Below are 13,198 nucleotides of genomic sequence, written 5' to 3' on the forward strand. Positions count from 1 at the left end.
CACATGAAGTGATGGTGCTTTTTACTTTAGTGCGAACAGCTCATATGAGCTGACAAACAGACAAACTGAGCATCAGAAAGAGGAAGGAAAGTTATTTAAGTGAGATTGAATGTGGCATGGTTGATGTTGCTGGGTGGCCTATTCCAAAAGCTGCTGAACTACTAGGATTTTCCTGCACAAGAAGAATAAACAAAGAATCAAAGATCCAGGGGGTGGCTGTTCTCTGAGCAAAAATGTCTCGTTGGTGTCAGAGATCAGAGGAGGATCCCTAGACGGCTTCAAACAGATAGGAAGGTAACAGTAACTCATTATAATATAATCAAGATAAGCAGAAGAGCATCTCTGAATACACAACACATGGAACATTGAAGCAGAAGAAGACCACACCAGATGTGATTCCTGTCAGCTAAGAACAGGAAACGGTGCAAATCACATGGGCTCACCAAAATTGGATCATAAAAGATGTGAAAGATGAACTTTTGAATGATGAGCCTTGATTTCTCTTGCGACATTCAGATCCATCCTGCCAAAACAGTTCAGGGCGGTGGTGGTGTAATGGTGCGGGGATTACATTTTGGCACACACTTTGGGCTCCTTAATACCAACTCAGCTTTGTTTCAACACCACAGCCTATTGCTGACCTTGTCAGCTATGTAATGACCAAAGTGTACCCATCTTATAATAAACCATGTTATAACACTCTGATCATCATGGTTTCTTGAACATGACAGCGAGGTCACTGTACTCAAATGACAACTAAGGTTCCAACCAACCAGGAGTTGTACCTAATAAAGTATTCACTGACAGTAATACACTAGAAATGTGCATACAAAACAGCAGCACATAACGAATCTTTTATGTTTAATTTCATCTTATCTTGTGACATTGCTTAATAATTACTCTCTTGCAATTTAGGATAGATACTCTAGAAGTGAGTATCTCCTGGTCCCGTAACTAAAGCACTGCTCGGTGTCAGAGATGGCTCTCAAAGCCGCGGTTCTTGTGCTGTTTTCGGCCGTGCTGTCTGAGGTGTCGGCTGGAGTATTTTTTAAGCAGAAGGAGCCGTGCTATGTCCCCTCACCGAAGAGAGGCGGCTTTGGACTGCGGTAAGTTCAACAAAGGCTTATGTCGCTTGAAACCAGTGCAAAAATAGATATTCGGTATGTTAAAGAAGGATTTGCAGTGCTTTGCAAACTCTCAAACTTCCCCTCGTGTCTTTATATTTTGCTTCCAAGGAGCCAGACTTGCCTTGTAATTTTTTTAATGTGATCTTTAAAGTAGTTCTTCAGGCTCTCTGAAGGTCTTTCACGGTTTTTCTTTGGACATTGTCTGTTTTTTCTCTCCTTTTTAGTCTAGTCATTGTATCTGACCTGACCAAGGGATTAACCAGTGTTGTGTCTACAAATAAAGAACCATTTTTCCTAGCATAAGTACAATTATTTGTTCCAATTTCTTCTGTTAAATCTATGAAACACACAGTGAGAGATATAAAATAGTATTTTTTTTTTCAACAAGCTGTGCTATTGGCTGGAAAGTTGGCATATGCATGTAGTGTAATGTGTCCTTAAAAATTAAGGAAACTGGAAAAATAGAGGAACAATGAAAATGTTGCAGGGCTTAAAAAACTCTCTGCAGCAGATAAACAATGTCCTTAAGAAATAGTGAAAAAAAGACCTGAGACACAAGACCCGAAAGATAAGTTAGAACTGTGCAAACCCTGTTTTTGCTTAATATACTGTATTTCAATAAAGTACTGCACCAATTTCCCATTTTCTGAGCAAAATCTAAAGAAATGAGGGGTGGCTCATTTTGTATGTTACCGGTATTACATTTGTGTAATACCAGTAATATGTGTAATCTATATGGTATGGACTGACAGAGCACACGATATCTGTGTATTCTTCTCAATACTGCAGCTGTAATGTGAGGTTTTGCACATCAGACTAGTGAGAAGGACAATTCTTTTGCATCTTGTATCAAGACTTTAAAAGTTATTTTTTAAAGAGAGGAACTGAAACAGAAGAGCAAGAAGATTTTCAAACAGACTTTATATGTTGTAGCGGGGACATCAAACTTAAACATCAGACTGATCCAGTAACTGTGTGCAATGACACGTATGTTCACAGGACCGCACCTCGTCCTCACGAGTATTTGAAGATTTCTGATCTGCCGAAGTCGTGGGACTGGAGGAACATCAATGGCACCAACTACGTCAGCACTACTCGCAACCAGCACATTCCCCAGTACTGTGGGTCCTGCTGGGCACATGGCAGCACCAGTGCGATGGCAGGTATGACTCAGCAAAGCTTAACTATGTCACATTGTACATCACAAGTCTATGACACAGGTGTGCTTTCACTTCTTCTTTCCATAGAAGGGACATTGATGAACAGAAAGTAATGGCTGCTACTTATTTCTTATTTGCATTAAATCAGATCGAATCAACATTAAGCGGAAAGGAGCGTGGCCATCTACCTGTCTGTCCAGAATGTGATCGACTGCGGTGATGCCGGCTCGTGCCACGGAGGAGACCACACTGGGGTTTGGGAATATGCTAACGATCCCAGATGAGACCTGTAATAACTACCAGGCTAAAGACCAGGGTAAGACTTTCACAGTGTACACAGTGACCAGAGTGATGATCATATGCTTCAACATCATATGTTTACTCAGTGCTAATCTAAGAGGCCCTGTTTTGGCTCAGGACACTCCTGCAAGATAGATGAATGCTGTTCTGATAACCTAGGGGAATATGATTATTGACGTTAAAAGGTTTTTACACAGTGTAGGCTAAAATGCACAGGATTTACTGTATTTCACCACATGTGCAAGAGTAGACAGACTCTTTCAAATATGCAACAACTAAGATTAGTAAATATATTTAACCTCCTAGGACCTGGCGTCCACATATGTGGACATCAAATTTTGGGTTATTTAGACCAAAATACTCAATTTTGCTCTACAAGGGCCTGATATCCACTTACGAGGACATTATGCTGCCACTGTTCTATCGAAATTTTAAACGAATATCCTCATATGTGGCTTTCATTTTTCTTAGAAACAAAAATTAGTTAAAAAAAGATCTGGTAATTCTTTGTTTTTACATTCATCAGGTCCCAATCGGCCCAAATATCAAAGAGAAATTAAAAATGCATGCCGTGAAAGAGTTTGGGTCTTAGGAGGTTAAAGGACTTCATCAGAATTTGTTAGAAGACAATACATTTGTGTTTTTAAGGTCAAAATGTTCCCCTGGCTGGCTGCTGCATGTTCCTGTGAGGCTGAGCCATGTATGTTCTGTTTCTCTCTCTCTAAAGATTGCAATAAATTCAACCAATGTGGCACCTGCACCACTTTTGGAGTGTGCAATATTGTGAGTAACTACACCCTGTGGAAGGTGGGAGATTACGGATCCGTCAGTGGGAGAGAGAAGATGATGGCAGAGATTTACGCGCATGGGCCGATCAGGTTTGCAACTTTTTCATACGTTTATAAAATAGTCCATTCTGGTTGCTTTGTTTTACTTGATAATTCAATCTTAATAATAAAGCAGATATCCCAAACCAACATAGGACACTAGTTAGAATCCTGATTTCCACCCTAAACCTTTTCCTGTCATTCCATACTTATGTAGGGGAGAGCAGTGTGTCATGATTTATGAGAAAAATTGTCATCGATATACAAATTCTGTAAACATGAAATCACTGATTTAATAATTAATTAGTTCTCTGGGCCAACTTTCATTTGTTTAAATGTGGTACAGGCTATAAATAAGTAGACCTGACAGTCAACACAAAAAGTACATGTTTGAGGTATAATTTTTTCAATTCCCAAAAATATATATATTTAAAACAATGAAGCGGGCTACATATTGAATGGATCATAACACACAAGTATTGATGTGATAGCAACACTAGCACCGGTATCTATAAAAATTAATATTTGGATTGATCCACCCGCAGATTTTTAAAAGAATCAAAAGTATGACCCATTTTGACTCTGTTTAGAAGGTGGTGGGTTGAGCAGCTTTTGTAGTTTCTTTGAATCATGTTTCTGTCTTGGAAATAAATGTTCATTAAATTAAATCTGCAGTCAAGAAGATCTGTGGTTTAAAGTAGCTTCTCTAGGCTTCATCATTTCAGCATCCGATCATCTGCTGCTGAAATGTTGTCAGTGCAGCAGAGCATTAAACTCATCAGTGACTGCTGCAACTTTTAAGCAGAAAGAGGAAGTAACCTGTGGTATTTAATGATTTTTAATTTCTTAGCTGCGGGATTATGGCCACAGATAAGCTGGATGCGTACACTGGAGGTCTCTACTCTGAGTACCAGGAGGAGGCCTTCATCAACCACATCGTGTCAGTGGCAGGATGGGGAGTGGAAGACGATGTCGAATACTGGATCGTACGCAACTCTTGGGGAGAGCCATGGGTGAGTCGATGCCAGATAGCTAATGAAATGTCCTCTCGTTGCTGTTTAATTTGCAGCTGGTTTTATCAAATCAAATGCATTTTCGCGGTCACAAATACAAGAATATTATTTCATTTGAGAAAGAAATCCTGTATCTGATTTCTTAAAAGAATGACTTTCTTATTTAAGTCTTGGCTTCTTTATTTTTGCCTTCAGGGTGAAAAGGGCTGGCTCAGGATCGTGACCAGTGCCTACAAGGGAGGAAGTGGCAGTAAGTACAACCTGGCAGTAGAGGAGGACTGCATGTACGGAGACCCAATCGTACCCAAGGACTACCTCTAGAGGAGCCCAGTGTCAGATTGTGGGCAGACACTCCGATGCGTTCCAAAGAAAAGCTTTTTGTGTTTTAATGTTAAGAAGGGAATAAGTTCAGGTTTTTCTTTTTTTAAACCTAAATCATTATCAGGGTCTTCCAGCTGAATATCAAACTGTTTATGCCGATTCAAACTGTCTGATTACCACAGAGAGGTGTGCAGGCTGTTTTACAGATTTAAACTTTTAAAGGGTTTTATCAGAAAGAAGAATGATGCAAGTTTTTGTGCTGCAGAAAAATTCAGGCCATGCAACAGTCATCACAGTAAATAAAGAGGGTTTTTTGTAACCTACAGTATTGAGACAGCATAGGAAAGCTTTTAGTTTTAATTTGTAAATTCACAGTGATTCAGCCAAAGAACACAACTATCACACTTTCTGCTGCACTGCTCTGATGCCGAATGTTTGCAGTGTGTGGCGTTACTGCTACTGAAAATGTTGCACTACACAGGGATGAATGCAAAAACTGAAATAAACATACTTTGTGTGCCTTTGTGTGCAGTTTGAGTCAAATATAGATTCTTGTAATTTGCCATTTGTTTTATGATGAACACTTTGAACCCAAAATATTTCATTGTGACAATTTGTTTTCAAACTGTACCAATAAACACTTCATCTGTCCTTTGAGTTAGAATGTTTTATAGAAACCTCTCAGGCTTTTCTATTTTACCATCCACTGTCTTTACTTTAATACACACGTCATTAATTGACGTCAGTCAGGTGAAGATGAACTGACAGTCAGTTTCATGGCGATCTTTTATTATTCCATAACAATACAATCACCTGATCTCACCCAGCAGAGCGTGCTTTTGACATAAGTTAGAAAGACACTCAAGAAAGCTGCAAATGAAGATGCTGGCAGAGCATCTCAGGTAGGAAACAGAATCTAGTGATGACCTTTGGCCCCGTTAGCTAACCAGACTATATTTATGCTACCCGATGATTTCCTCCAATACACAGTGATGATCTTTGGAAGATGCAGTTTGCCCAGTACATTTCAGAGGCTTCTGGAGTTTACCTCTTTAAAACATATTGTTTAGTTCTAGCTTTCTTTTATTCTTTTGTGTATGCTGACAGCCTTTCTGCACTCCTTACTGTCTTAAGAATTGTAAAAACGAATCTTATATGTTTAATTTCATCTTATCTTGTCACATTGCTTAATAATTCTTCTCTTGTAGTTTAGGATAGTTTTTCACTGTCATTACAACATTATTAAAACTGAGCTGCACAGACAGTGCGACACTAAGAGCATTCTCACACATGCCACAACATGACTTGTGATTTCCTTGTAAAGCACGTGGGCTTTCGTAGTTGGGGTCATGTGACTAGTATCGGCACCGGTTAATCTTTACTGCATGCATCCACCCAACTCACTCTCAGGTTATTTATGCAGCGGACTAAAACTCTAGAAGTGAGTATCTCCTGGTCCCGTAACTAAAGCACTGCTCGGTGTCAGAGATGGCTCTCAAAGCCGCGGTTCTTGTGCTGTTTTCGGCCGTGCTGTCTGAGGTGTCGGCTGGAGTATTTTTTAAGCAGAAGGAGCCGTGCTATGTCCCCTCACCGAAGAGAGGCGGCTTTGGACTGCGGTAAGTTCAACAAAAGCTTATGTCGCTTTTTTACATAAAGCATAGCAAGTAGTTTAAACTATAAAGAGAAGCGGGTTTAAGTATCTAAGTAACTAACCGAGGCTCGCGACAGCCGTCTGTTAGCTAAACTGGCTATTGTAAATAACCTTAACTAAGAAGTTATTTATTCTTTAATAGATTTATATGAATAAATAATTCAATATAAAAGAATTAAATAAGCCGTACACAGATGTACTGGAAGTCAAAATCAGACCGTTTAAATCCCTTGTTTTATTTGCTTTGTTTTTGGAATGTGTAACAAAAGAAAAAAAAACCTGTTTTCTCGGTCGGTACAAGTCACGGGATTTGGCGGATCCGTTTTTGCGGAAGTTCCCTGCAGCTCAACCATCAGCCCCCAAAGACTCATTTAGATTCAAAAACAGCTGCTAAACAGCCAGGAGTTCAGAAATAACAACGTGTCGTTCCCAAATCTCCGTCAGAACAAATATTAAATACAAGGCGTCTTTATGTGCAATCTGCGCTTCTATGTGAAATAAAAACAATAAAATTGAGAGCTATTTAGTTTGAACTTGAACTGATTTGTGCCATATTTCTGAAACCAGTGCAAAAATAGATATTCAGTATGTTAAAGAAGGATTTGCAGTGCTTTGCAAACTCTCAAACTTCCCCTCGTGTCTTTATATTTTGCTTCCAAGGAGCCAGACTTGCCTTGTAATTTTTTTAATGTGATCTTTAAAGTAGTTCTTCAGGCTCTCTAAAGGTCTTCGCAGCTTTTCTTTGGACATTGTCTGTTTTTTCTCTCCTTTTTAGTCTAGTCATTGTATCTGACCTGACCAAGGGATTAACCAGTGTTGTGTCTACAAATAAAGAACCATTTTTCCTAGCATAAGTACAATTATTTGTTCCAATTTCTTCTGTTAAATCTATGAAACACACAGTGAGAGATATAAAATAGTATTTTTTTTTCAACAAGCTGTGCTATTGGCTGGAAAGTTGGCATATGACAGCATGTAGTGTAATGTGTCCTTAAAAATTAAGGAAACTGGAAAAATAGAGGAACAATGAAAATGTTGCAGGGCTTAAAAAACTCTCTGCAGCAGATAAACAATGTCCTTAAGAAATAGTGAAAAAAAGACCTGAGACACAAGACCCGAAAGATAAGTTAGAACTGTGCAAACCCTGTTTTTGCTTAATATACTGTATTTCAATAAAGTACTGCACCAATTTCCCATTTTCTGAGCAAAATCTAAAGAAATGAGGGGTGGCTCAAGACTCATTTTGTATGTTACTGGTATTACATTTGTGTAATACCAGTAATATGTGTAATCTATATGGTATGGACTGACAGAGCACACGATATCTGTGTATTCTTCTCAATACTGCAGCTGTAATGTGAGGTTTTGCACATCAGACTAGTGAGAAGGACAATTCTTTTGCATCTTGTATCAAGACTTTAAAAGTTATTTTTAAAGAGAGGAACTGAAACAGAAGAGCAAGAAGATTTTCAAACAGACTTTATATGTTGTAGCGGGGACATTAAACTTAAACATCAGACTGATCCAGTAACTGTGTGCAATGACACGTATGTTCACAGGACCGCACCTCGTCCTCACGAGTATTTGAACATTTCTGATCTGCCGAAGTCGTGGGACTGGAGGAACATCAATGGCACCAACTACGTCAGCACTACTCGCAACCAGCACATTCCCCAGTACTGTGGTTCCTGCTGGGCACATGGCAGCACCAGTGCGATGGCAGGTATGACTCAGCAAAGCTTAACTATGTCACATTGTACATGACTATGACACAGGTGTGCTTTCACTTCTTCTTTCCATAGAAGGGACATTGATGAACAGAAAGTAATGGCTGCTACTTATTTCTTATTTGCATTAAATCAGATCGAATCAACATTAAGCGGAAAGGAGCGTGGCCATCTGCCTACCTGTCTGTCCAGAATGTGATCGACTGCGGTGATGCCGGCTCGTGCCACGGAGGAGACCACACTGGGGTTTGGGAATATGCTAACAATCACGGGATCCCAGATGAGACCTGTAATAACTACCAGGCTAAAGACCAGGGTAAGACTTTCACAGTGTACACAGTGACCAGAGTGATGATCATATGCTTCAACATCATATGTTTACTCAGTGCTAATCTAAGAGGCCCTGTTTTGGCTCAGGACACTCCTGCAAGATAGATGAATGCTGTTCTGATAACCTAGGGGAATATGATTATTGACGTTAAAAGGTTTTTACACAGTGTAGGCTAAAATGCACAGGATTTACTGTATTTCACCACATGTGCAAGAGTAGACAGACTCTTTCAAATATGCAACAACTAAGATTAGTAAATATATTTAAAGGACTTCATCAGAATTTGTTAGAAGAAAATACATTTGTGTTTTTAAGGTCAAAATGTTCCCCTGGCTGGCTGCTGCATGTCCCTGTGAGGCTGAGCCATGTATGTTCTGTTTCTCTCTCTCTAAAGATTGCAATAAATTCAACCAATGTGGCACCTGCACCACTTTTGGAGTGTGCAATATTGTGAGTAACTACACTCTGTGGAAGGTGGGAGATTACGGATCCGTCAGTGGGAGAGAGAAGATGATGGCAGAGATTTACGCGCATGGGCCGATCAGGTTTGCAGCTTTTTCATACGTTTATAAAATAGTCCATTCTGGTTGCTTTGTTTTACTTGATAATTCAATCTTAATAATAAAGCAGATATCCCAAACCAACATAGGACACTAGTTAGAATCCTGATTTCCACCCTAAACCTTTTCCTGTCATTCCATACTTTCCTTTCTAATAATTGCTAAAAAGGCAAAAAGAAATCTCTAAAAAATAATTTTGTTCTAGCAAAGTGAATTTTAAAATATTTATAACAATGTAGATTTGAAAAAAGCTATGCAGTACTACAAATTTTGGTATCTGTCCAATACCAAGTAACTAGAAGTGTAGTATTGCCACTACTGTTACCGATTCTTTCAAACTATAAAGGCAGCTTATGTAGGGGAGAGCAGTGTGTCATGATTTATGAGAAAAATTGTCATCGATATACAAATTCTGTAAACATGAAATCGCTGATTTAATAATTAATTTGTTCTTTGGGCCAACTTTCATTTGTTTAAATGTGGTACAGGCTATAAATAAATAGACGTGACAGTCGAGACAAAGTACATGTTTGAGGTATCATTTTTTCAATTCCCAAAAATATATATATTTAAAACAATGAAGCGGGCTACATATTGAATGGATCATAACACACAAGTATTGATCTGATAGCAACACTAGCACCGGTATCTATAAAAATTAATATTTGGATCGATCCACCCGCAGATTTTTAAAAGAATCAAAAGTATGACTCATGTGACATTTCTCCCTTTCAAGGTTTGGTTCCATTATCCACTCAGTTTCCACTCAACAAAATGTACTCACATTTTGTTAAAAATACAGTATATGATTGTGATGACAATAAGCACATGATGCACGAGAGTTTGTAGTGTGATCGGGTACTAAATATGGTGCAGCTAGAATACTCCTACTTCCTCTTGTCTCGTTTCTGTTAGTTGAAATCTGAGGTGTGAAGCTGTTGGAGCTACATAAAGATTATACTGAAACCGTTTGTCTCTGGGTTGAGCTTCAGTAGGACAGAAGTGTAGTTTTATATACCGCCTTCAATTGCAGTGAAAGTGAATTGTCATTTGTGGCATTATAGGCACATGTCAAACTTAAACCTCAGAGGGCAAATCCTCATTATTTGCAGATTATAAAGTGATTGCAATGACAGATGAGAGTATTTGTAGTTCTTAGGTTTTAATAAGCATCCAATTTTATTGACATTTCCCAGTCATTGAGTTGTCATGTTGAGATTTTTGGAAATGTGTAAAAACCCAATGAAAGGCATAGTGTTTCGCTTTTACACAAGGATTTTTGTGAGCAAAGTATATATTTGTGCTTCACTTACTGAATTGTGTGATGGCAGCTAGTTGAGTTTTTGTTGAAGGTTTGATTGTAAGAGTGGGCCTTGTATTATTTATTACTAGCAAATGTACCAATATATACGATTGTGGGAATCGCATAAAATAGTTGAATGCGAAATATAGATATAGTTTCATCAAGGTCGGTCTGCTCGTCTAGGGGGTGATGGGGAACGTACTGTACATACATAAGCTACAATCATTATAGTGTGATGTCAGTAAAGTGTATTTGTCTGTCCCTGGCAGTTTGACAACCCTGACCCATTTTGACTCTGTTTAGAAGGTGGTGGGTTGAGCAGCTTTTGTAGTTTCTTTGAATCATGTTTCTGTCTTGGAAATAAATGTTCATTAAATTAAATCTGCAGTCAAGAAGATCTGTGGTTTAAAGTAGCTTCTCTAGGCTTCATCATTTCAGCATCCGATCATCTGCTGCTGAAATGTTGTCAGTGCAGCAGAGCATTAAACTCATCAGTGACTGCTGCAACTTTTAAGCAGAAAGAGGAAGTAACCTGTGGTATTTAATGATTTTTAATTTCTTAGCTGCGGGATTATGGCCACAGATAAGCTGGATGCGTACACTGGAGGTCTCTACTCTGAGTACCAGGAGGAGGCCTTCATCAACCACATCGTGTCAGTGGCAGGATGGGGAGTGGAAGACGATGTCGAATACTGGATCGTACGCAACTCCTGGGGAGAGCCATGGGTGAGTCGATGCCAGATAGCTAATGAAATGTCCTCTCGTTGCTGTTTAATTTGCAGCTGGTTTTATCAAATCAAATGCATTTTCGCGGTCACAAATACAAGAATATTATTTCATTTGAGAAAGAAATCCTGTATCTGATTTCTTAAAAGAATGACTTTCTTATTTAAGTCTTGGCTTCTTTATTTTTGCCTTCAGGGTGAAAAGGGCTGGCTCAGGATCGTGACCAGTGCCTACAAGGGAGGAAGTGGCAGTAAGTACAACCTGGCAGTAGAGGAGGACTGCATGTACGGAGACCCAATCGTACCCAAGGACTACCTCTAGAGGAGCCCAGTGTCAGATTGTGGGCAGACACTCCGATGCGTTCCAAAGAAAAGCTTTTTGTGTTTTAATGTTAAGAAGGGAATAAGTTCAGGTTTTTCTTTTTTTTTTTAAACCTAAATCATTATCAGGGTCTTCCAGCTGAATATCAAACTGTTTATGCCGATTCAAACTGTCTGATTACCACAGAGAGGTGTGCAGGCTGTTTTACAGATTTAAACTTTTAAAGGGTTTTATCAGAAAGAAGAATGATGCAAGTTTTTGTTCTGCAGAAAAATTCAGGCCATGCAACAGTCATCACAGTAAATAAAGAGGGTTTTTTGTAACCTACAGTATTGAGACAGCATAGGAAAGCTTTTAGTTTTAATTTGTAAATTCACAGTGATTCAGCCAAAGAACACAACTATCACACTTTCTGCTGCACTGCTCTGACGCCAAATGTTTGCAGTGTGTGGCGTTACTGCTACTGAAAATGTTGCACTACACAGGGATGAATGCAAAAACTGAAATAAACATACTTTGTGTGCCTTTGTGTGCAGTTTGAGTCAAATATAGATTCTTGTAATTTGTTTTATGATGAACACTTTGAACCCAAAATATTTCATTGTGACAATTTGTTTTCAAACTGTACCAATAAACACTTCATCTGTCCTTTGAGTTAGAATGTTTCATAGAAACCTCTCAGGCTTTTCTATTTTACCATCCACTGTCTTTACTTTAATACACACGTCATTAATTGATGTCAGTCAGGTGGAGATGATTTCCTCCAATACACAGTGATGATCTTTGGAAGATGCAGTTTGCCCAGTACATTTCAGAGGCTTCTGAAGTTTACTGAAAGAAGCTTTTTGCAAAATAAGCAGTCTTCATACCAGCAGATACACAAAAGGAGAAAAGGCACAGAAAGGTAAAAACAAGTTTTCTATTAGTTAATTCAAATCAGTTCCATTTTATTTGTATAGTATCGAATCACTGTCGCCTCACGGCCCTTTATACCATCACCTGATTGTTTGGCTTTCTCTGTAAACGAGAGAACTCAATCGGGTGATTCCTTATGAGGAAGCACGTGGCGACAGTGGGAAGGAAAAACTGTCAGGTGGCTCGGCCTGGGTAAAGCTAGAGAGAGTGTAGGACCTGAGAGCAGAAATTAAAGTGAGTTGAAAATTCAGACTGAAAAGCAGATCTTGCATTTTCTATTAATGGGACAGACCTGCAAAGAATGAACTACATACCAACTGTAAATCAAGAGCCTGTGCAGGTGAAATGCACAGCCCGGTGAAGGCCTTTATCAGGAAGTTGCAGTTTCCTTCAAGCCATCTGAAGAGCAACATTCTTACACGCCAGCAGGGAAGATGTTGCTTCTCTTTGAACCCATGTTCATTTGTGAACACATTTTTAGTGATAAAGATTAACAGATACAGATCCTCTCTCAGTGGTGATTGCCTGTCTGCTGGTGTAGTCAGGTGTATTGAAACACCTGACTACACAGGTGCTGCTTCTCCTAAAGGAACACTTCCTCTACCATTTGTCATTGTTAGCCAATGGTAAGTATTTAGATAACTACATAAGTGACAATTTTACAATTCTTAAGACAGTAAGGAGTGCAGAAAGGCTGTCAGCATACACAAAAGAATAAAAGAAAGCTAGAACTAAACAATATGTTTTAAAGAGGTCTAATTTGCATCGTTAAACAGTCATTGGTTCACTAGGACTTAGCAGGGGACCACTGATGCTAATGACCCCTAGCTTTAAAAAGAGGGAGAGGTCACAATACACCGAATGGGAAAAATAAAAAAAATGTATTTAAATGTCTTACACAACCAGCTTCAAAGGC

The 13,198-nt window shown here is 39.0% G+C and overlaps 1 protein-coding gene and 1 pseudogene across 2 annotated transcripts; both read left to right on the plus strand.

Annotated features, from left to right (window-relative positions):
• The first annotated feature begins 945 nt into the window (after positions 1 to 945).
• LOC146632070 (cathepsin Z-like) lies at positions 946 to 5,263 on the plus strand (annotated as a pseudogene). Its single transcript, XR_014906209.1, has 6 exons — positions 946 to 1,106; positions 2,127 to 2,290; positions 2,436 to 2,603; positions 3,315 to 3,465; positions 4,265 to 4,427; positions 4,623 to 5,263. The product of XR_014906209.1 is annotated as a cathepsin Z-like (transcript).
• An 864-nt stretch (positions 5,264 to 6,127) lies between these two features.
• On the plus strand, positions 6,128 to 11,895 carry LOC146632071 (cathepsin Z-like). Its single transcript, XM_085354033.1, has 6 exons — positions 6,128 to 6,364; positions 7,959 to 8,122; positions 8,263 to 8,442; positions 8,852 to 9,002; positions 10,884 to 11,046; positions 11,242 to 11,895. Exons 1-6 carry the CDS (start codon positions 6,237 to 6,239, stop codon positions 11,365 to 11,367), a joined length of 912 nt encoding a protein of 303 aa, XP_085210159.1. The 5' UTR covers positions 6,128 to 6,236; the 3' UTR covers positions 11,368 to 11,895.
• The last annotated feature ends 1,303 nt before the right edge of the window (positions 11,896 to 13,198 follow it).

This window comes from Diplotaxodon limnothrissa, linkage group LG5, assembly GCF_057381915.1.
Source record: "Diplotaxodon limnothrissa isolate DT_005_m linkage group LG5, D_limnothrissa_male_GT1.1, whole genome shotgun sequence".
Lineage (NCBI taxonomy): Eukaryota > Metazoa > Chordata > Actinopteri > Cichliformes > Cichlidae > Diplotaxodon > Diplotaxodon limnothrissa.

What these genes read in the sequence shown, in the direction of transcription:
- LOC146632071 (XM_085354033.1), top strand. Translation starts at nt 6,237, where the DNA reads ATGGCTCTCAAAGCCGCGGTTCTTGTGCTGTTTTCGGCCGTGCTGTCT. An exon ending in AGAGGCGGCTTTGGACTGCG is followed by an intron (nt 6,365 to 7,958) that starts GTAAGTTCAACA and finishes GTATGTTCACAG; the next exon opens with GACCGCACCTCGTCCTCACG. An exon ending in CAGCACCAGTGCGATGGCAG is followed by an intron (nt 8,123 to 8,262) that starts GTATGACTCAGC and finishes GCATTAAATCAG; the next exon opens with ATCGAATCAACATTAAGCGG.